Source organism: Herpailurus yagouaroundi, unplaced genomic scaffold (genome assembly GCF_014898765.1).
Source record: "Herpailurus yagouaroundi ecotype Mexico unplaced genomic scaffold, PumYag 210, whole genome shotgun sequence".
Lineage (NCBI taxonomy): Eukaryota > Metazoa > Chordata > Mammalia > Carnivora > Felidae > Herpailurus > Herpailurus yagouaroundi.
The window spans coordinates 13112402-13136804 of record NW_024412441.1 but is presented as its reverse complement, the minus strand read 5'-3'; the positions used below and the strand labels follow the sequence as shown (position 1 = coordinate 13136804).

The 24403-nt window shown below is 43.5% G+C and overlaps 1 protein-coding gene across 1 annotated transcript in view; it reads right to left on the bottom strand.

Moving 5' to 3' along the window:
• The window catches only part of LOC121016234 (uncharacterized), a 47305-nt gene extending 23532 nt beyond the window's left edge, over positions 1–23773 (bottom strand). Inside the window, exon 1 of the mRNA XM_040453631.1 lies at positions 23645–23773. Coding sequence (XP_040309565.1) covers positions 23645–23773 — 129 coding nt within the window. The remainder of the gene's footprint in view (positions 1–23644) is intronic.
• Between the last annotated feature and the right edge of the window lie 630 nt (positions 23774–24403).

Sequence of the window (24403 nt, the reverse complement as noted above, 5' to 3'; positions counted from 1 at the left end):
AGTCTTGGGGGGGAAGGAGATGTTTGGGGCTGACCTTTTGTCAGTACAGCCAGACCCCTGGGGAGAGCCAGGATGAGGCTGCAAGAGTCCACGCTGGCCAAATCAAAGGCTCTCCCCAGTTGGAATCGTAAATGACTACCAGATTGGTTCATTGACAGCAGACTCATGATGGACAATTAAGTGACAGTCAAGAGTACAAGGGGACATGGTAAAAAGATAATCTAAATGGGCCATAAGGGCTCCAGTTTCCTCTTTCGGCTCTGCCGTTAAAAGGCTGTGTGACCTCAGATGAATCACTGCCCATCTCTTGGCCACATTTTCTTCACCTGTGAAATGAGTGCTTGAGGCCTGGCAAGGATCTCTGGGGGTAGAGATCATGACCATAGGAAGAGCCATCCCTGAGTGAACCAGGGAACAGCCAGGTAGGAGCTGCTAGAGTATTTCACAGTAGAATTTAGCTTCAGCATCTGGAAAGGCTACTGAAGTTTTCAGTCCAGAAAATGCAATGGAGGAAAAGTGGTTGAATCTTGGCCTGCTTCCAAAGATGCTCAGATCTCAGACTTGCATCAAGACCAGAAGCCAGAGGGCAGAATTATCTTGAAGCTAAGGAAGCTTCAGGGTCCCCCACCTGCATGAACCCCTTCCAAAGTCTTGGAGAGCTCAAGCCCTATGTTCACTTTCTTTTCCTTAAGGAGAGTATCCCCAAACTGTATCTGTTCAAACCCCATGAAATCTGGCCCCAGCCCTGCCAGATGGCCTGTGACTTAGAGCCATTACTGTGGCTGATGGAGGGTACTGACGAGCACCCATTTTGACTGGATGACCAAACTCAGTGACACACAGCAGGCCACTGCACTGTGGTGCTTGTCATGTACCTATTCACTTATACCTGATAAAAGTAATAATCCCATACGTACCTACCCCACTTTCACCTTCATTATCCCAGCCAGTCGTCCCCACAAGCCTGTGAGAAGGGCAGGACAGGTCTTGCCACCTGTGAGGCAAATGATGAAACTGGGGCTCAGAGAAGCTGAGAGGCCTGCTCCAGTTCATCAGGTGGGCTGAGGACAGAAGCAGAGCTAAACCCAGAACTCTCTTATGACTAGCCCACGACTCTGAAGTTCCCTGATTCAGGACCAGACACAGGCATCCCAAAGCATAGCATCAAGAGACTCACGCTTCTGCGCCTGGAGAGACACCAAGTGGCTGCCAGTAGCACAGGTGCCTCCATCCTGGTCCTGGGAACAGAGAAGGCACAGGTGGATGTAAGTCAGAAAGCATAACTTGGAATCATAGAGGTAGAAAAGTCCAAGAACTTTGGAAAGGAGGAGTTGTTTCCATTTTCCCCTTATTTTCTTTGCATTCCTACTCATGACACAAGTCATTTCAATCAGCTGTATTTATACTAAATATAAATACAAATACTCAACCAAAGTATAATTCAGTTGGCAATAATTTGTCTATAATATCCAGACTGGTAACAACAACTGGAGTTTCAGGGGCCTCATACACATACACACAAGCACACACATACATACACAAGCACACACAAATGCCTCCCATTAATAACTCTGATTTCTCAAAGCCAGAACTATGTAGAAGAGGGAGAGCCAGCCCTCACCTCAAATCTGAGCCAGATTTGTAGAGTTGGTTTGGACTAGTGAGACAACCTCCCCTCCCCTCCCCCGAAACCTCAGCTAAAACCTACCAACCAAAACAGCAAAGAAAGAAAATAGCTGCAGAGTGACCTGCCAAGCTGTCTCCAGTTGCTATAGGCTAACAAGGCCACCTGGGACCCCAGCATAAACAGCACCAAGTCTCATGGCCACTTGAGGTATACTGTGTGTGGCACCTCCAGGCAGGGTTTCAAACCTAGGGAGACTACCAAGGAGCAGTTTGGAGGAACTGTGCGGAACTTGTTGACCTCCTCTCAGAAGCTATTGTCTATTTTCTCAATCTGGATCACCCAGGGTACTGAGATTCATTGGAGGGAAGCTTTGACTATTCCTACAACTTCCTGACCTTAAAAAGGAAGCCCTTCTCTATTCTCCTATAACTTGGAAAAATGGACTTTCTTCCAGCCCCTTTCTGATTTATAGATGCTAATCAAGTCCTTTCTTTTTTAATTTTCTTATTTTTTTTTTTTTTATTTTTGAGAAAGAGAGAGAGAGAGAGACAGAGTATAAGCAGGGGAGGGGCAGCGAGAGAAACACACACAGAAACTGAAGCAGGCTCCAGGCTCTGAGCTGTCAGCATAGAGGCTGATGTGAGGCTTGAACCCACGAACCAGGAAATCATGACCTGAACCAAAGTCAGATGCCACCCCAAGTCCTTTCTTTCTTTTTCTGATGGGTGAGTCTAAATCCTTAGACTATCTTCAGTGGCTTTTTCTCCCTCTGTCTAATCCCTACTCAAACCCTGGATCCGCTGCAGAGAAGTGCAGTATGCCTCTTTGGAGGTGTCCCAGCCAGGATTTGGGGTTTGTGTTGGGGGACATAGAGAGGAATGCCCTCTAGCTTATATAAGGTTTATGTGGCAGCCAGCCTCTAGAATGACCACACAATGGTTCTGCCTCCTGAGATTCACACCCTTGTATATAGTCCCTTCCCACACCATGAGCTGACCTGTGTGATCAACAGGATATTGTTGAAATGATGGAATGTGACTTCCGAGGCTAAGTCATAAAAGACATTGCAGCTTCTGCCCTGTGCTCTGTCTTGGATCACTTGCTCTGGTGGAAGCCAGGGGCAATGTTGTGAAGATGCTCGAGGAAGCCTATAGAGAAGTCCTTGTAGTGATGAATAGAGGCTTTCTGCTAACAGCCAGCATGAACTTACCACCTGTGTAAGGGAGGCAGCCTGGAAGTCAATCCTCCACCCATCATGCCTTTAGATGACTACAGCCCCAACTGACATCCTGATTCTGCCACCTTTTACGAGAGAAACAAAGCCAGACCAGCCACCTAAGCTAGAGATAATAAATGTTTACTGTTGTAAGACAATACACTTAGGGATGATTTGTAATACAGTGTTAGATAACTAATCATCAAAGCAAAAGGGGACAGAGCATAGAGAACTGTTCAGAGCCCTGCCAAATTATTCTTTTTTTTTTTTATGTTTATTTATTTTTGAGAGGGAGACAGAATGTGAGCAGTGGAAGAACAGAGAGAGAGGGGGACACAGAATCCGAAGCAAGCTCCAGGCTCAGAGCTGTTAGCGCAGAGCCCGAGGCGGGGCTTGAACTCATGAACCACGAGATAATGACCTGAGCCGAAGTCAGGTGCTTAACCAACTGAGCCAACCAGGTGCCCCTGCCAAATTATTCTAATCCTAGTGGGATACCCAACCATCCAGAGTCCCAGTGATGGGCACATGACCCTTGCTTGGCACAAATGACTCTCCATCTCCTTGGCTCCTTTCTAACTGAAGCTTCTGGAAGTCTGAATTAAATTCAGAGAAAGGCAGTAAAAAGTAGAAAGGTGAGGCGAAGAAAGTTCAAGTGCTCTGTACTTCAGCCCAATTAAGGAATATAAAAGCAAAAAGTTCCTGGTAACTGGACTGTGCATTTCCTTATCTGTGTTTGACATGAATTCCTACATCCTGCTCTTTTGAAAGGAGATAGAAATAGCATTTGCTTCCATCCCTTTAAAAATAAGTAGATCAAACTCAGTGTAGGATTTTGTGGAGTTGCATTTTTTTTCTCCTATAATTAGGGAGAAGGGGAAGAAGTTTGTCTACATTTTCTACATATGGGACATAGATAGATATGGGGGACACAAGAGGGAGGAAACATGGTCTTTCAGTAAATAAATCAAATAACTTACAGTGTAAATAAATAAATGAATGAATGAATGAATGAATGAATAAATAAATATCTCTACTGGGAAGAAATAGCACAATTGGCTAGGGGACAGGGGACATACTGTCACAGTTCCTGAGATCATCTGGGTAGACCTTCCAACTTGAGGGTGAGATTAACTCTGCCTGTAAACTTCTACGGAAAGAGCCTGCAAAACCCATATTTGCTGTCAACTTCTTCAATCTGTTGCTATTGTCAAATTCTATAAAGTGCTGGATGTTGAAAGCCACTGTACCATTTAGTTACTTAGTCATCTAAGAAACTCACAGCAATAGTGAATGGCTTTGATTTTTTTTTTTTTTTTACGGAATCATTTTTTTTCCTTTCAAAAAAACAGATATAATTTATGTACCATAAAATCCACCATTTAGTCTACAGTTCAGTGGGTTTTACTACAAGGTTGTGCAACCATCACCACTATCTAATTCCAGAATATTCTCATCACCCCCAAAAGAAACCCCTGTACCTGTTAGCAGTCACTCCCCACTCCTCCCTTCCCTCTGCCCCTGGCAACCACTAACATATCTTCTGTCTCAACAGATTTTCCTTTTCTCGACGTTTTATATAAACGGAATCATACAATATATGATATTTTGTGACTGATTTCTTTCATACAGCATAATGTTTTCAAGTTTCATCCATGTTGTAAAGCAGGAATCAGTATTTTATTTCTTCGTATTGCTGGACAAGTTTTCATAATATGGATCTAGTACATTTTGTTTATCCATTCATCATTGACAGATGCTTGGGTTATTTCCAGTGAGAAGTTTTTTTTTTTTAATGTTTATTTGTTTATTTGGGAGAGAGAGAGAGAGAGAGAGAAAGAGAGAAAGAGACAGAGGGCGCATGCACGCACACGCAAGTTGGGGAAGGACAGAGGGAGAGAGACAGAAAATCTCAAGCAGGCTGCTCGCCCATTGTGGAGCCCGACGCAAGGCTCAGTCCCAGGACCATGAGATCATTATCTGAGCCAAAACCAAGAGTCGGTCACTCAATCGACTGAGCCACCCAGGTGCCCCTTTAGTGAGAAGTTTTTAAGGAAGCCCAATCTTGTTGTGTTCAATATGATTGTAAGTGATGTTTCCTGTCCCCTCTCTGGTCACCATAGAACTTCCCCCAGAAAGCAGTGTACCCTGCTGTTGCAGTGCAGCAAGAAATGAACACTGTGTACTGTAAGGATGAAATCAGCTACATAGCTCTGGATTGACCACAGGAAGTCCCACATCGGGAAATTCCCCCCTGGGTATTTTTCTTGGTATTCGGGCAATGTAGTGATTATCTCAAGCCTACGCCAGGGAGCTTGCTAGAATTCCTTTCCCTTTGCAGCCCTCCTGTTTCCAAGGTTAATGACAGCAGATAAGCTTTTACCTAGTCATTTGAGCAAATGACCCCCCTGTCCCAGTCAAGAAATGAAGTAGATGATCATTCTTAACTGGCCGCATATGGAGTGTAGAGAAGAGGCTGAGTTGTGTGTGAGCAGGAGAGCAGAGGTGATGACTGGGAAGGAGTCTTTTTAAGTAAAAACACATTGTTCATCAGTCAGCCAGTCATTGTAAATTATCAGCCCTTCTTTGGTCCTGACCCTGTACCAGGCACTGTGAGATACACATCACTTCCTCTTAAAGACCTTAGGGCCTAAACAGGGAGGCTATGATATATCACAGTAGCTGATGACTGAAAAGCCCAGCTTCCATAGTATGAACAGGCAAGTTGCCTTACACACAGAAAATAATCGAATATTATGCCAGCAAAACCAAAAGCCTGAACCCTTGGAGGGGAAAATAACTGCAAATAAAAGAAGTGTAAGGAAATGACACCTGGGGCGCCTGGGTGACTCAGTTGATTAAGCAGCCGACTTTGGCTTAGGCCATGATCTTGCTGTCCATGGGTTCAAGCCCCATGTCAGGCTCTGTGCTGACAGCTCAGAGCGTGGAGCCTGCTTCGGATTCTGTGTCTCCCCTCTCTCTGCCCCTCCCCTGCTCATACTCTGTGTCTCTCTCCTTCAAAAAATAAATAAACATTAAAAAAATTTCTTTAATTGATGAAGACCATTTATAAAAAGAAAGAAAGAAATAACAAAAGGAAGAAAGAAAGAAAGAAAGAAAGAAAGAACACCTCTGGTTCATTTACTAGAAAATTAATAAGAAAATAGGAAAAGCTAGATGTGCCCGTTATTAAGCTATTAAGCTCTCAGCTGCTGGCCAGGACTATACACACTGTTCTCCCTTTCTAGCTGCTCCCCAATATGCTCTACTGTGGAAGCCTGCAAGGCTGGACTAGGGACACAGGGTTTACTTCTTCTCCTGTTTGCTACCTGTTCCTGTCAGCGTCACACCAGCAATGAGTCTGCGCCTGGCAGTGGCAGCTCCTTCCAGGGAGCAGCAGACACCCTCACCGCACCCTACTCAGAGACCCCAGGAGTCTTCAGGCAGCAGCCCCTTCTCAGAGGCTAAGTACCAGCTCCAAAGAACCCCTTGTCCAAGTTCTAAGTTTTAGCAATTCCGACCTCTTTCATTTGTTCCCTCAGCCTTAGGGGTGGCAGTTGTTTCTGATAGTTGCTACATCCGTGATAGGTTAGTATTCTCTTTTTGTCTTGTCAACTACTTGTTACCACTAGCTAACAATCATTGATTTAAAATTGTCTGTTAAAATAAATGGGGTGGTTCCATTTCCCGGCAGTCTCTAAACCTGACTGATAGAGTGGATCCAGACAAACTAAGGCTGCTGTTGCTGTCCAGGGGTGACCATTCCTGAAGGAATATTCTTCTTTGGTTAGGAGATGGCCAGAAGTGAGTGCCAGGAAGTCCACACCCTACAGGAGAGGCCTCCAACCATGCCATGTGAGCCAGAATTAGGAAGATTTTTCATTCAATAGATAAATTCAGTTTCCTAGATATATAGCATAGGAAGGAATAAGGATTGAATGAAACTGGGTGAATATTGCCTAGCTCTCCCACAGCATCTTTGCGTATCCATCCTGTTCATGTGTGGATGATACTTCAGATACCCAGAAGTGAAACTAGGAAGACTGTATCCCAGAGTCTGACCCTGTAGTATCAACAAGTTGTTGAGAGTACCTATTGAGTCCTTTACTTACCCTTTTAATGTTTCCTTCAAAAGACTCAGAAATTCTGTGGTGCCTAGGTGGCTCAGTTGGTTAAGCATATGACTTTGACACAGGTCATGATCTCTCAATTTGTGAGTTTGAGCCCCGCATTGGGCTCTCTGCTGTCAGCGCTGAGCCCGCTTTGGATCCTCTGTCCCCCTCTCGCTCCACAACCTTTGGATCATGACCTGAGCCAAAATCAAGAGTCAGACACTCAGCCAAATGAGCCACCCAGGCGCCCCTAAAAGCTTTACTCAATTTCTGACCTATGGCTCATAGCAAGGGTCTTTAGACAGAGTGAAGGGATAGCAGAAACCACCTGCTAATGACAAAACTGAAAGAGTGGTTAATTTATTACAGCAACCAGCCAATAATACTAGAATGAAGAAGAGTAGACTTCTCCATTGAGTAGAATATATAACCATTTCATAATGATTCTGAGGTAAAAATGTATCATAGTTTTTGAGGGCATTGACAAATCTCGAGGTCCATCCAGTAAAGTGTGTTACAATTGCTACTGGTTAGCAACAGTATTTTAAACATAGGAAAACATTGTAGAAATTAGTTTGTTAAGAGTTATTGTGTCTGTCTATGTACCTGAAAGACCCATCTGCTTCTTTTCATCTTGGAAGATGAACCGTCCCTAAAGCAACACTTTACCTGTTCCTAATTGACTCAGGAGAGTTGATCTCTTTTTTGTTGATGATTCTTCCCATATCATGAGCTTGATAAACACAAAAGCTCTCACTATCATTTGAGTGATAAAAACATGAAGATTACCAAACATACCTAATTATTTTCTAGCACCTTTCCTTTTATAAAGCAAGAAAGTAGACTTTTGGTAGCTGCCAAACAGCATCTAAAAAGTGCCAAATAAGCTTCATGTGCAAAAAATACTTTGCTGGCTTTCTTTTGAAGTTGAGGGGAGGAGTTACCAGAAGAAATTGAGCCCTCATTTTGGATGGAAGCATGGGTGCTTGAAAACTTGGCTAGGTGGCTGATAAGGGTAACAATGCAACATTTTAAAATAAACAGGGCATGGACACCTGGGTGGCTCAATTGGTTAAGTGTCTGACTCTTGGTTTTGGCTCAGGTCATGATCTCATAGTTTGTGAGCTCGAGCCCCGTGTCAGGCTCCACGCTGACAGCGTAGAGCCTGCTTGGCATTCTCTCTCTCTCTCCTCCTCCTCCTCCTCCTCTCTCTGGCCCTCCCCCAATTGCTCTCTCACCACCAGCACAGAGCCTGATGTGGGACTCACACTTACGAACCATGAGATCCTGACCTGAGCCAAAACCAAGAGTCAGATGCTTAACCAACTGAGCTACCCAGGCACCCCAGAAGTGAGGAACTTTTGATGTTGGTTCAAAAGCACCAAAAATTAATGGGCTTCTGAGGAAGAATACTCAGTTGATGTGAGTCATTTGTGCTATCAAGGCAGGTTACACAGATGGTGAATGATTTTTTACTAGTTTTGGTGAAAAGCAGACTAAAAGTCCTGAGAACAATTTTGATCCATACCTCTTCTCTTCATCATACATAATTTATTTTGCTTATTCATTTTAATATTCATATGTATGTATATATACATTTATTTAAACATGTACAGTTATATACAAAAGTTAAATGACAACCTTAGCTTTAAACTATGATTAACCTTACATTACATGACAAAGTATACCATATCAATTTACCTCTTCATTGATGCCTTAAAAAAAAAGATATAAGCTACACTTGGTGATCCAGTTCTTTTCTCTCTGCTTCTCTGTGAATTTGAAGTTTTTAAAAACTATTTCAGGCAGCCAAAGATTTCTCATTAATTAACTGAATACTCTAGAATATTAATCTAAAGACTTAGTGGGGCACATGGCTGGCTCAATCAGTAGAGCATGTTGAGTCTTGATCTTGGGGTTGTGAGTTTGAGCCCCATGTTCGGGGTAGAGTTTACTTTAAAAAAAAAGTCTTAGTTTTTTTTTAAGGATCTTGAAAATTATGTTTAAGCTGCAATTATAAAATAACACAATCATTGCTATTAAAGTTTGTCAGAGAGATGACAATCAGAAATTTTCCACAGGGTGAAAAAAAGAGGGATGCCTGGCTGGCTCAGTTGGTACAGCATGCAACTCTTGATCTCAGGGTCATGAGTTCAAGCCCCACATTGGGTATGGATCCTACTGAAAGAAAGAAAAGAAAAGAAAAGGAAAGAAAAGAAAAGAAAAGACAGAAAATTTCTAAGGACATTGAAGGTGAAGTAATGAAATCCGAAGGATTTGAAGCATTGTCTGAAATTCACAAGCACAAATCCATTTTTTTCTTTCTTATTAACATATTTATTGTTATAATTTAATTTAGTTGAATGCACATATTTGCATTCTCATAATCTTAAATATTTTGTGGAAACAATGATAATTTATTTGACCCGTAAAACCAGTATCAAAAAATTAGAAAGTTCAAATCAATTAAGCTTTCCAAAGAAAACAAGACAAGAAAAAAAAAAAAAGAAACCTGAGTCTTGCCTAAGATGAGATATACATTTATATTACACCCCACACTGTGGATAAAATGAAGCTGAAGCTGTAAAGCTGTTTTTAAGCCAAAATTGTCAAATCGGTCTTAACTATCAAGGATTCACCTCTATTGAGAGTATCAGTGAATGTGGATCCAGATATAATTTTGCATTCATTTATCAAATATTAAAAATACTTCATAGCAGTTCACCTTAGTACTTTCTTATGACTGTGTAGACTTTATTTTCTGTATTCATAATCAAAATGCTCTGGCATTTGAAGCCTTGATCCTGGACAGACTGCACCTCCCAGGGCTAGCCAATCCCTAGAGAGCAAACACTCCTCTCTAAGAGTCTCTTTGATATACAAAGCAACCAGTCCAGAGCCTACACCTGACCATCTCTTTTATCAAACTCTTCACACACCAAGCCAGTATTTCCCCTGCCCTAAACCACCTCAGCACTAAGTGCCAGACAAGTAGGGACTATAGCCCAAAGCCCAGCAAAATTACTCAAACCATCCAACGCTAAGTTTACTCAGTACATCTACCCTGCCTCACCCATTCCTTCCTATGAACCACAATAAAGGCTTTGGGCTGTATTCCTGGCTTCTGTCTCTTGATCAGCATGGTGCTTCCCCATGTGGCCCTATGTCACATGCCTAGCCTCCTGTTTCTAAGAATCTGTGAGTATAAACTTCTTTTCATGACAATTGTTTCCATGTCTGTATGTCTTACCGTCCCTGATTTTTTAAAATACTGGCTTTTGGGGGCGCCTGGGTGGCGCAGTCGGTTAGGCGGCCGACTTCAGCCAGGTCATGATCTCGCGGTCCGTGAGTTCGAGCCCCACGTCGGGCTCTGGGCTGATGGCTCAGAGCCTGGAGACTGTTTCCGATTCTGTGTGTCCCTCTCTCTCTGCCCCTCCCCCGTTCATGCTCTGTCTCTCTCTGTCCCAAAAATAAATAAACGTTGAAAAAAAAAATTGAAATACTGGCTTTGGGGCACCTGGCTAGCTCAGTAGATAGAGCATATGGCTCTTGATCTTGGGGTTGTGAGTTCGAGCACTACGTTGGGTGTAGAGATTACTTAAAAACAAAATGTTTTTTAAAAAAATCCCAGATTCATTTCTAGAACAGACTGCTAATTGTTACCTCAATGCCTATTTGCATTTCTTTTCCTTCTCTTGAGATCCCCATTATGAGTCTGAGTGACAGGTTCCTGTGATCTGTTAACCAACTATCCCTCAACAAAGCCAATCACAGATGTACAGACAGATCATCATACATGGCCAATCACTTTTCCTCTGTGGGGAAGGGCAAAGGTTTTCCTCACATACAGATACACAAACAAGAACCACAAGCTCCAGTGCTGTAACTTTAACCATGGGTCAGAAACAAACACAGACACTAACACATGTGCCTACCATAAACAAAAATCAGAAGTAAACTTGTGTAGGTAAACACTTCTGAGAGTGCAGAACTAGACAGGCAGAAAGTGTGGACCACTATTTTCTCCCCGCCCACTCTGGGGATCTTGCATGGTTCCATCCTGTGGAATTCCTTAAACAAAGAAATGTTGACCTAAGCCTGCAAGCCCAGGTCTCCACTTCACCTTTGGAGACTTTTCTCGGACTTCCCAGCACAACAGTGGTTCCCCAGAGTCTTACCCAGGCTCCTAGCCTTTAAGCTGGAAGATGAACATTTAACTTCCAACTTCCTCTACCTGGACTTCTCTCTGGTCAGCACCTCTGGGACCCAGTCCAGGCCTTTCAACTCTCCCCCGAAAGACAGGTCCTAGCAGTTTCCAACAGGCACACAGACATGACTTAGAGAGCCACATTTTCTGCTTCTAACTTTTGAAAGACAACACACACACACACACACACACACACACACACACACACACATCTCATCCACAATGGACAGATAGGTATGACCACCAGATTTTGACGCATAAGAACTCTGAAAATGAGCCAAATTTGCCAGATTTTGGCCAAAATTCGCTGGTTGGTTAAAGCAACTCTGAACTCAGAAGGTCAGGGTGGCACAAAGTATCTCAAACTTCCGTTTTCTGTGAGGTTCTTGATCTGGGGGCTGCTCTCTACTCTAGGGAGTCCTTGTGAGGGAGCAGGACCTCGGAAACTATGAAATTGTTAAAATGACAATAACAATCATTGTTCTTCAAATGAAGTTATATTCCTCAGCAAATCAGCTGAGCCTTAGTTTGGCCTATTAGGACACATTCTCAGATGATATTAAAACATCACACAAACATCTCTGCCTTATTTCCAAGTTTTGTATCATTTTCCCTGAACAAAGTTTCATCTCTGGAAGTAGAAGCAAAGACCACAAATAAAGGCAAGTTCAAGTGCTAGATTTTCTGATTCCTAAGAAATGAGAAAATATCACCAGATAACTTTCAAACACAGTCAGATGTTAAAAGTGTTCATAGGCTTTGAATTTAACATTCCACTGCTAAAAACCTATGCTACAGAAGTCTATGGAGGCGTATATGCCCAGAGCTTCATGCCCAAAGATGTTTGTCTTCATGCCCTTTATCACAGAGAAGAACTGGAAACAATCCAAAGGGTTCATTAATGATGTGTAGTAGAAGCTTTTACTCCTTCAACAGTATGGGACTTTATCCTCACTCCACTCCTTACCAATTATGTGTCCTGAACTCCTAGCCTTTTTGTAAAATTAGGACTAACAATGCCCAGGGTTGGATTACCCAATATGCAGATGTGCACAGGTCCTAGTAAAGCAGAGGCACCAAAGAAAATGCTTTTGAAGGAATCTAATGTTTGAGGGAAAGAAAAAAAAAACACTATAACAGTTAGAATAAAGTATACTTTCTTACGCTTATTTTATGTTTTTTGTTTGTTTGTTTTTGTTTTTGATTTATGAACAACATGGTGCTCCCATGATCTTGTTGAGAAAGAAAAGCTTTACCTCTACCCCCTTAAATTTAAAGCTTGGGACCTGTGAGTCAAACTGACAAAAGAGCTTAGCAAGAGAAAAGATGATTTTAATCTCATGTGTATGGGAGTTCACAAAGCCGTGTGATTCAAAGGGGCGATTAGAATTTGGGGATTACATGCCATCCTAAGAGATGAATCAGGGGAGAAGGAGAAGGGCACAGTATGGAAAAAATAAATGGGCCCTTAAGGGAGTGAATGGGACTCAGGATAGTTTTGCGACAGTGTCTGTTTGGGCATGGTGCTGACTTCTCTGGGAAGATTAGTGGCACCTGGGGAGGGGATTTATGACTATTAAGTTCTTTTGGGAGGCTCTGCTTTTAGGCAGATAAGGGATTTCAGGAACTGAAAATATTTGCATTCCAACTCAAAATAGTTTTTATACCATAGTCACAGAGACTTAAAAAAGGACCCCTTCAGTCTTCTCCTAACCACGAGTACTCTTTGTCAGTGATTGGTTGTTACACGGATAAGCTACTTGAGAATTTGGGAATGAGGGAAGTAGGATTGCTCCAGAAGGTGAACTGTAAACCCTGTGACTAATAGATCAGAGAGCAGATATGCAAAATTACTGAAAGAGGCTCAGCGGCCCGGCAGGACTTGACTGCAACCGGATTAAATATATTAACATATCTAAAGAGAGTGTGTCATTTAGAAGTAGGGCTGACTTTTCCCCTCTCTTGTAGTTACTCTACTTTCCCCAACTGCTTACCTTTAAAGCAGACCTCCCATAAATGTTTAGGGGTTGGAATTAGGATATATTGACCACCAGATGCCAGACATTGGGCTAAACATCGTTAGTGTGTTATCATATTTGAGTTTCACAGTAGCCTGAAGCGCAAGTATTATTAACCTATTTAACAAATATTTAGAGAGACAAGAGTATTGTCCAGGAGATAGCCCAAGCTCTCAGGTGGCAAAGCTAAGACCAAACCTCAGAATCCCAGCTCCTGCCCTTCATGCTGCCACAGTCCAGACTCCCGTCCAGGTATCCCTCCCCTGGATCTTGAATGGTTGGCCAGAAATCCCCTAACCCAAACTTTTGCTCATTTTGACAGTGGACCAAAGAAATGGAAAATAAGTCCAGCTCTCCTGGTCTCCTATTCGAGTGACCCACAAAAACATAAATCTTGCAGGGTCTTCACCTCCCAAGATGTCTAAAACCTAGGAGGTGTGAAATCCAAGCATCACTGTGAAGGAGAAGCAGACAGTCCCTGTCTGAGCCCTGGTTCTGCAAACGACTACCTGGGTGATATGGGAGAAGTTGCTAAGCCTCTTTGGACCTAATTTTCTCGTTTAAAATGAGAGCAGCAGGCCTATATCTTAACACTACCATCCTGGGATTCTGTGGTTCAATAAAAAAGGTAAAAGTCTCCTTAGGGGTAGAGTTTGCAAGCAGAGAGACTGAGTCCTCACTGAAGTGTTTCCAATTCCAGTGATAAAGCTATTTTTAGATTTGATCTGGTTCCCTCATGTATGTTGCATGTTACAGGATGGTTTTCTGGGTCAACCTTTCTCAGATAAACTGTCACCTAATCCATGACCAGAACATTTGTCCCTATAGAGTAACAGCTTTTCCCACACTAGCATTGGCTATTTTGAGATTCCTTTGCCCCACTTATCTGACTGGCCTTCAAAGAACTGTGATGTAGGGGCTCCACATGTCTTTGTTTGAAAGGGGTATTGTGGATGTTCTAGTCTGTTACATGTGGAATTATGTGCATTCATTCATTCCATAGTTTGTTTTTCTGGAGAGCCCACTTTGTGCCAGGAACTTAGAATACAATATGAGAATAATAGACAGGATCTCCACCACCAAGAAGCTTACACTGCGGGGAGAAGACATTAATTAAATAATACGACAAATTTTTATTGTGACTATAATGAGAGTGCTACAAAGGAAAAATATAGGATGCCCTGAGAACCTAAAATTGGAAGCTCAGAGAAGATCTTTAGGAGGTGCTATTTGAACTGAGTTCTGAAAGATGAGTATAATTAAATAGGTGCCAATGAAAGGGAAAAACATTCCTGGAAGAGAAAAATTCTAGGCAGAAGTCTGTGAAAAAGGAAGAGTCATGAGACTAAAAGAAAGCCAGTGTAGTTGAGCACAGAGATCAAGGGCATGTCAGGGAGGAAAATCTTTTACTCTACCCTCTTAGGTTCAGTACTAGCAGGCTACAAATTAAACTAACAAAAGATAGGGGCGCCTGGGTGGCGCAGTCGGTTAAGCGTCCGACTTCAGCCAGGTCACGATCTCGCGGTCCGTGAGTTCGAGCCCCGCGTCAGGCTCTGAGCTGATGGCTCAGAGCCTGGAGCCTGTTTCCGATTCTGTGTCTCCCTCTCTCTCTGCCCCTCCCCCGTTCATGCTCTGTCTCTCTCTGTCCCAAAAATAAATAAACGTTGAAAAAAAAAATTTAAACTAACAAAAGATAGCTTAACAGGAGAAAAAATTATTCATATATATATGTGGGGGCTTACAAAAGAAGTAGCCTGATAAATGGTTAAAGTCAGAGGTTTATATATCTAATTTAGTAGGGAAAAGAAATGGGGGGAAGGTCTCTATGAAAAGAACAAATAAGCTTCTTTAGATGAGACAAATGGGTTTCTAGAAGAACAAACGGGAGATCAAAAAAGTTTGTGATAATGTTTGTTCATGCAGGTATAAGTGGTCTTGCTGACTTCATCATGGTCATAAAACTCCCCTAGAAAGAGAGTTCATAGTAGGTTAATAACTCTTGGTCTCATATCCAGGAGCAAAAGCCACCCTGAAGAGGGAATCTGTGGCATCCTTATCTCCCAGAAATTGCTGCATTTAGTCAGATAAGGGAAACTCTAAGAAGGCTTCTTTCTGCATCTGTTGAATCTCACATGTCTTCAGTTTAAAAGAATCTTCATACCATTTCTGGGGTTCTAAGTGGGTTTCCACAGGTGACTGATGCAAGGTGATGCCGGGGAGGTAGCAGGGCCAAGATGACACAAACTATGTTAGGCTATGGACAGTGGAAAGAATTGAAGGGTTTGAAGCAGGAGAACTGCAGGACTGGATATGCATTTGCTGAACTTTGGGTGCATTTGAAAACTCTAAGAGTTGATGGTGAATAGGCAGCAAGCTGGATATACCAGCCTGGAACACAAAAGACGGCTCTAAAAATCTTTGTATGAGTCATCTACATATAGATGGTAATTATAGACCAGTGCATAGCTGAGGTTGCCTAAGGAAAGAATGTATAGGAACATAGTGTTCCTTCCCACCCACCTGTAAATTTAAAAAAAAAAAAAATGGAAGAAAGGAGGGAGAAAGGGAAAAGAAAAAGTTATAGGGAAGGAAAGCTAGTTTGCAGGAAAACAACCCGTTTCTAGGTTTGCTGAAAGGACCTCTAGGAAATTGTAACTATGTTATTTCTATGACTTCATTGCAACTCTGACCTTGGAAGTGTCCCTTCATCTAGCTAATGGGGTTTACTTTACTTCTGCTACTTAAAGAGACTGATAAAACTTGGGGCGCCTGGGTAGCTCAGTTAAGTCAGTTAAGACTTCAGCTCAGGTCATGATCTCTCTGTCCATGGGTTCAAGCCCCGCATCGGGCTCTGTGCTGACAGCTCAGAGCCTGGGGCCTGCTTCAGATTCTGTGTCTCCCTCTCTCTCTGCCCCTCTACCGCTAATACTCTGTCTCTCTCTCTCTCAAAAATAAATAAAACATTTTTTAAAATATTTTAAAAAAAGAGAGACTGATAAAACTCAAATAATATGAAAATTCTTAGAATATATAAAGTATTATATTATTATTGTTACTATTATTACTAATGTTATTATATCATTGTTAGCTAAGAAGGGAAGGAAAGTGAAACAGAGAAAAAGAACATTTGTAAGTTTACTAATTTACCACACACTGTGTCAGCCAATTTGCATTGTTAATCCTCACTGAAGCAAGACAGAGGCTAGAGTCCCACTTTACAGATGAGAAGCTGAACTAAGGCTCAACAAGGTAAAGAGATTGCCTCTACAGTTTCATCGCTAGGACATAAAGAACTACAATTCACACTCACACCTGAACACCATGGCTCATTCTTTTCCTTTTAAAAGTTCTTTGTCTCCAGCTGTGCAACCCCACACCCCACCACCGCCACCCACCCCCCACCACACACACACACAGATTTTTCAGCTCAAACTGTGCAGTATAATCAAAGGGAATAGAATGTCATAGGGTCATAAAGGTTGGTCTGGGTCACTCCTTAGGCTGGTAAAGCTCTTGTTCTGACACTGGGGAAATGAAGAAAGTCAGCCTTCGTCCCTATTGTCCTGCTATCGGACTTGCGGTTTGGCAAACAGTGTTACATTTATTTTCTCATGTTACTTATTTACTCATGTGTGTCCTCACCGGCTTTTTATAGGAAGAATTAGTAGCTGTTTATCTAATCTAAAGAGCTGGGGGAGGGGGGCATCTGGATGGCTCAGCTGGTTGAATGTCTGACTCTTGATTCCCACCCAGGTCACGATCTCACGGTTCGTGGGTTCGAGCCCTACACCGGGCTCTGCGCAGGCAGTGCGAAGCCTGCTTGGGATCCTCTCTCTCTCTCCCTCTCTCTGCCCCTCCCCTGCTCCTACTTTCTGTCTCTAAATAAATGTCAGAAAATATATATTTTAAAAAATAATAAAATAATAAAAATAATAAAGAGCTGAAAATTTGTAAAATTATCATCGTTGGGCTATGCAGGTCAAATCCTACTACATCAGATGTATTCCCAAACCTCAGCCAACCAGTTTTCTACCTTTCTTCCATTTTTCTCATAGTACAGAAACAAGTACTATAAGAATAAGTACTGTTCTCTGTAGAACAGCAGGGAAAAACTTTGGACAGTGCAGGTGTGTTGTTATTCAGCACTCTGTAGTGAGAACCTTAAACACTACGGAGGACACGTATATGTATCTACACACATTAAACCCCGGTTCCTACTCTCAAGGAGCTTACACTCCACCTATCATCTAACGGCCATCCTCCTGGGCACTGTGAGATAGCTGTTCTTGCTTCCGAGAAAGGTCAGAGAGGTCACTGTGACTCGGGAGGTTGAAGACACATTCACAGCAGAAGAGCCGCTTGAGTTTTGAAGAAAAGACAGGGTCCAGAGAGTGCACAGGGGGGCATTCCAGGCAGAGGGAACCACAAGAAAAAAGGCACAGAGGTCAGAACTGAGAAAGGCAGGTTTAGGCATAGAGACAGGACCTGCCTAAGAGAAGCAGGAGTGCAGGTGGGAAGTGACGGTTGGATATGTGGGTGAGGGGCATAGAATGGAGGGCATCAATTGCTGAGTCAGCTCAACTCAGGGTTCCTCTACCTCAGCACTATTGCTAATATTGACATATTAGACCAGATTGTTCTTTCTGTGTGGGGGGGTAGAGGTGGGAGGATGGGACCCTCCTGTGGTTAGGGATGATTAACAGCATCCCTGGGTTCTACCCACTAGATGCCAGTAGTACCCTCACTGCCTATTGTCCCTTCCACTCAGCTGTGACACACACAAAAATGTCTTCAGACATTGCCAAATGCCCCCTGGGGGTCAAAATCGCTCACTGGGCTGAGAACTACTGAGTTAAGGCATTGTAATAGTATATGTGATCCATGTGTGATTTATCTCGGGTCGACAGGTCTGTTGTGAACTGGTTTCATTCTTCCACGCACCATCAGGCTCCTGTGCTCATGGCGCTGTGACAGCGACCTACGGCCCAGAGAGAATCCATCTTCCTGGTGGATTCAGTTGTGGGTGGTGTCCTTCTTCACCAGCCCCTACCTGCCTAGAGAATGACACTAGGGGAGAAAGAAGAGGTACAATGCAGCAAGCCAAGGATTAACAAGAGCCTGCCATCTGAGTGGAGATGAAACACTTTAAGATATTAAATAAAAACACATGGAGAGTTCTGAAGCAGTTTATTATTAACATCAAACCCATGAGGATGGCTACTATTGACAAAACAGAAAACAAGTGTTGACGAGGATGTGGAGAAATTGGAACCCTTGTGCACTGCTGCTGAGAATGTAAAATGTACAGCTGCTGTGAAAAAGAGTATGGCGTTTCCTCCAAAAATTAAAACTAGAACTACCCTATGATCTAGAAATTCCACTGCTGGGTATGTACCCAAAAAAATTGAAAGCAGGGTCTCAAAGAGGTACCTGTATACCCATGTTCAAAGCAGCATTATTCACAGTAACTAAAATGTGGAAGCAACCAGGTGTCCATCAACCAATGAATGGAAAAGCAAATTATAGTGTATACATACAATGGAACATTATTCAGTTTTAAAAAGGAAATTCTGCAGTATGCCACAACATGGATGACCCTTGAGGAAGGTATGGTAAGTGAAACAAGCCAGTCACAAAAAGACAAATACTGTGTGATTTCACTTACATGAGGTACTTAGAGTCATCAAAATCATAGAGATGGAAGATAGAATAGATTTAATACCACTGAACTGTATACTTAAAAATGGTGAAAATTGTAAATTTTGTGTTATGTGTACTTTACCACCATAAAGAAAGTGGGAAAAAAAAAAAACAGGAATGGTGGGGAAATGCCCTATTTCCTTCTGAACATTGAACCCATTCACAATAAAATGACAACTGTGATTGTCCCAAAGTTGGACAGTGAAATGCTGTCCAATTATTAGAGCTGGCATCAAGCCAACTAGAGCCCCCGATTAACACCAGCTGGGATGTTTAGAGGCTGATGTATTGTTTTCTTGGCCTCCGTGACTGGCAGGTTGTTGATATCAGAACCCTGTAAAAATGTTTACCATTATTCTGGCTTTTCCTAATTAGAGATTCTAGAACCACAAGCTTTCCTCAGGGCCTCTGACATGGGGAATGGAATGTCAGGCATTGGAACAGAGCGTGTGTGTGGCTGGGTGACCCACGTAGCTGAGCTTCCTATCTCTGTACAGGCCTTTCTGCAACCTGTCCCCTTCCAGTTTTATCTGGAAAGAAAGACTTGTGAAATACCCCTCTTGGAGCCTAGAAAACTTTTTAAAAAGGTCATTCCATTACTGTTAGAATGAGTATTTGAAAGGCTAAATTCCATTGTAGTGATAGCTAGCATTTATCTAGTATTTAGTATCCTTAAAGGTCTTACCAACACAGCATGAGGAATCTGAGGCCTGGAAATGGTGGATGTCCTGCCAAGGACACACAGATGGTCACTTGTACACTGAGAATTTGAGTGCAGTTCTGCATGTCTCCTGAACACCCTTAACTTTAACACACATCCGCAGTCAGACCTGCCTACATGGGCTGCTGATGGATCCCCTCAAACCCTCACAAAAAGAAACTCTCCATCCAGACTTGCTTTACATCGAGCCTGGAGGACTTATAGCTGTCTTGTCTGTATCCCCTTCTTGACCAGAAGGGTCAAGAGTAGCTGTGGAGAACCTTCTTGCTCTTAAAAAAAAAAAAAAAAAAAGTTTCTTTCACTTATTTATTCACTGTAGAAAGTTAGAAAACTCCTGAAAAGCACTGGAGGAAAAAAAAGTTATCCATGATTACAAAACCTTGAGATAAGCTTTTAAAACAGCTCCATGTATTTCCTTCACATACAACATGTTTTCAGAGGCCTGTTGACCCCAGACTCTCTAGTAACTCCTACCCCTTGAGCATTGGTAGTGTTCACAGGCAGGCCCACCCTACATGCTACCCACAGAAGGTCCAGGAAACTATGACCTAGCACCCCTTGTGTCCTAGAAGCTTCTCCCTTTACTCTCATGGGTGAAGACTTTCTCCTCAACGTAGCCTCCACAACACTGTGTCCTACAATCTTCCTGCCGCAGCTCAAAGTCAGAGTTTTGAAGCCAACTTTTAGAGAAGTCTGGAGAAATGACCGCAAGCAATGATACACTGTTTCCTCCCTGAACTTCTTATCCTGAGCATAATGCTGATTTGGTTCAAATCTGACGCTGGCTTTTTTAGAAGTCAGGCACCCTACTCAGGCTAATACAGAGTATATAGTTACAGCTCTAATAAGTAACCATGTCATAAATCAACCAGTCCCTATCCCTCTAGACTAACAGAAATATAATGTGACCTGCATGTGTATTGTAAATTTTCTAGTGGCCACATAAAAAAGTAAAAAGTAACAAGTGAAATTAATTTTTTAAATATTTTTAACCCGGGATGCCTGGGTGGCTCAGTCGGTTGAGTGTCCGACTTCGGCTTAGGTCATGATCTCACGATCCGTGAGTTCGAGCCCCGTGTCGGGCTCTGAGCTGACAGCTCAGAGCCTGGAGCCTGCTTCGGAGTCTGTGTCTCCCTCTCTCTGACCCTCCCCCATTCATGCTCTGTCTCTGTCTCTCTCTCAAAAATAAATAAACATTAAACAAAATTAGAATTAATAAATAAATAATAAAATATTTTTAACCCAAGATATTAAAAATATTATTGAGATAGTCTACAATCTTTTTGTGCTAAGCTTTTGATATCCAGTATATACTTTATCCTTATGGCCCATCTTAATTTGGAGCAGCCACGTTTCAAGTGCTGTATAGCCACACGTGACCAGTGGCTGCCATATTGGACAGCACGGCCACACCGATTTTAGCTCCATTTGGTGACAGGCAGCAGCCCCCCCTACCATATCCCTACTCTCAGGTCATTTCCCAGCTAGTCTTGAATGCTCCAGGAACGGGAGAAACGGAGAAAGGGTCTTTTTACACACTGAACAGCCCTGCCCTCTGGCATACTAGATAGCAGGAAGCTGAAGCTGATGAGAGTCTCTGCAGATCTGGTGATTGTAGGCTCAACATCCTTCAGTGCGTGAGCCCAGATCACCTTCCTGGAAGGCGGAAGAGCACATCCCACTCCCTTCTCAAAGCCCTCCCGCTGGCTTCCTATTGCATACACAGTAAAGTTCAAACTCCATATGCCGCTGCCTAGCTCTGATTTACCTCATCTTCAGCTTCTTTTCTCATGACTCCCCAGTGGAACCTTAGCTAAAGCCAAGCCAGAGCAACCTGGCACCGTACAAGCAGGCCTGGCATCTTCCTGCCTCCAAGTCCTTGTGTATGCCACTTCTTCCCAACTAGAATGCCCTCACCTGCTTATTCCAGCCACATTCCGAAGGCCTGGCTCTTCCTCTCTTCCCTGAGGCCTTAAGGACTTCTGCTTCAAGGGTCTTTGCCCTCCTCTGACATCTGTAACACATTCATTGGCAATAACCAGGTCCTGAGATGTCATATTTTAGGACATGTCTTACTTTCTTTCGCTTTAGGTTGTAAACACCTGCAGGGCAAGGCTCAGAGTCTTAAATAATAATACATGATGGTCAATGTCTATTGAGCACTTACTATGTTCCAGGCACTGTGCTAAGCACTTTACATTTAATTCTCACAACAACCCTGGTGAATCATTCCTATTTTATAGGTGACAAAACAGAGGCAAAGAAAGGTAACATACCCAGTCCCACAGCCAAGTGTGGCTCCAAACCCAGACAGTTTGGATACCAGTGCCTGACTACCACTTCCCACCTGACGCACACTCCAGGGCCTCTCTGCTACATTTGTTCCTTCTCTAGCACAGTACTGTGAACTTAGCATACAGTAAAGACACATTTAATTATACGTCAGGGCATCTGGGTTGGTTAGGCATCTGACTCTTGATTTCGGCTCAGGTCATGATCTCACGGTTCGTGAGTTCAAGCCCCACGTCGTGAGTTCAAGCCCCACGTGAGTTCAACCCCCAAGGGATTCTCTCTTTCCCTCTCTCTCTGCCCCTCCCCTACTCCCTCTCTCAAAATAAATAAACTTTAAATAAATAAATAAATAAATAAAATGTTAATTATATGTCAACCACTTGGGGTTTTTCCCAGAGCGTCTGACGGTGCGTTAGGCACATAATACGATGCCATAGAGATTTAAAAACTAACGCCCTGCACCCGCATGGCCACCACGGGACTGGGCACTTCTTGCACAGCCGTAGCACAGCTCCCTGCTCCGTACAACCAGCACCCCCAGCACCTACAGCACAGCTGTACCATCAGATGTTGCTCTATAACTAGATGTTGGCTTTGTTCTCAGTCTTGGTGCATGCCATGTGCAGCAAACAACACAGATCCCAAAAGTGAGGAGCAAAGAACATCCCCACGGGACACGAATGAATTCCTCCCCCATTTCTATCAACCTTATCTGCTTGTTGTGGCTCTTATCGCTAAGAGGAAATTTAATCCCCCTCTTGGAACCCAAAAGTCACATACCCATTCCCCAAGGAGCTGAGATCATAAGAAAGACCAAAGTTTAGGATTACTCCTTGATAAGAGTCTTGTTTAAACAAGATCAAATATAAAAGCCAGTCTGATCTCCACAACCTTCTTCCCTCTGTTCTCCTCTCTGCTTTTTCCTCCCTGCTTGGAAGATTATGAAATTGTATAGTCCACACCAGGGACTCCGGCTCTGACAGACCTAACGCCCATTGCTTTCAAACACACAAATCTGTTTCCCAGCCCTCTCTGGAAGCCAATGTTTGGGACTCCCCCAGGGCTGTTTGCTCAGACCAGTTCATGGGCACTTCCCATTGGCACTTGTTCGTTTACATTTTGAAACTAGAACAAAGTTCAACACCCGTTGGCTTCAGCACCCTATGAATTGCCCAACCCTGGTTAGAAAAATGCAGATAATAGCAACCTGGGAAAACTGCCCTCCTGAAATAGCACAGCCCCACAGCATTTTGGCACCAGGTTTCCCCGTGGTGAGTCTTCTGGCTCTGCAACCGTGGAGACACCCAGGGATGTAAACAGCAACGAGTAAAGGCCACTTGTGCCACTATTACGTTTTGCGGTGGTGAGCGCATTTTTCCCCCCACACAGCGTCAGTTGTAATTTTTTGTTGTTCCATTTAAACTTTGAATGAAAGTGTAAACACCGAGAGTTGAGGCCTTGTTGTCCTGCTTTTATACTATGAGAGTTTCTCCCCCTCCTTTTAGTGACCTTGCTTCTCTATTTCAGCTCCTGTCTGTCCTGTCTGAAGACAAGTTCCTTCAGGCTGCAGACCACTGCAGCCTCAAGAGCTGGGACGGTTAGAAGGAGGTACCAAAGCCCTGCGCCTGGTGCCACTCCTGCCTACGACAGGCCCTCGGTAAGTCAGGGTCACAGTTAGATTGGGCTGTTGCAGGCCACTGTGGGGGCATGCACTGGGGGGCCCCCTTGGCACTTGCCCGTCACACCGATACCTGGCAGGCTGGCCTGCTGGGCGGAGCGCAGGAGCTTGGGGTGGAAGCAGCCAGCTCCCCACACTGATCCCCTTTTACAGGATTCCAGGCCAGGGCCAGCAGCCCTTCGGCACAGAACTTTCTGTACATTCCACAGCAACTGAAAGGGCTTTTGTCCGCAACAGGAAGAACGAACGACAAAGGCAATTGTGTGTCTCCTTGCAGACCTGCACAGCAGGCTTGGAAAGAGAAACTTCTTTCCCCAAGAGACCAGTTTGCCTGAGCGACTGCAATCACAGATGTGGTCACACAGTCACACAACACAGGAGCAGTGTGGTGTTCGAGTTCCCACGTGTGTGGCAGGGTGCTTATCACACGTACAGTACACACCCTCACACATGCACACAAACCCCAACACACTGTTCCCGTGCCAGCCGAGAAGGGCTGTGAGTTACACACCACAACTGCAAGGGGCCTCATGAAAGTGTCCTGCTGACCCCTTCAGGAGCCATCGCTTGATTATTCCTCTCTTCTGGTGGAGCCACAAAGGTCTAGAGGGTCCTATGACTCGTCACAGGTCACATTGTTCTTTTCGAGACCCACACCCCATTCCTGTGAAGAACACTGGGCAGCATCAGAGAAAGACCTGTCTATAAGAAGCCTATCCTGGGGTCCCTTCAAACGCATAGTTATTCCTGGCCCATTGAATTCTGGGTATAAGTCCAGACCGCCCATATAAGATCCATTACATGGAAGAAATATTTCTCACCGGAGGAGAGT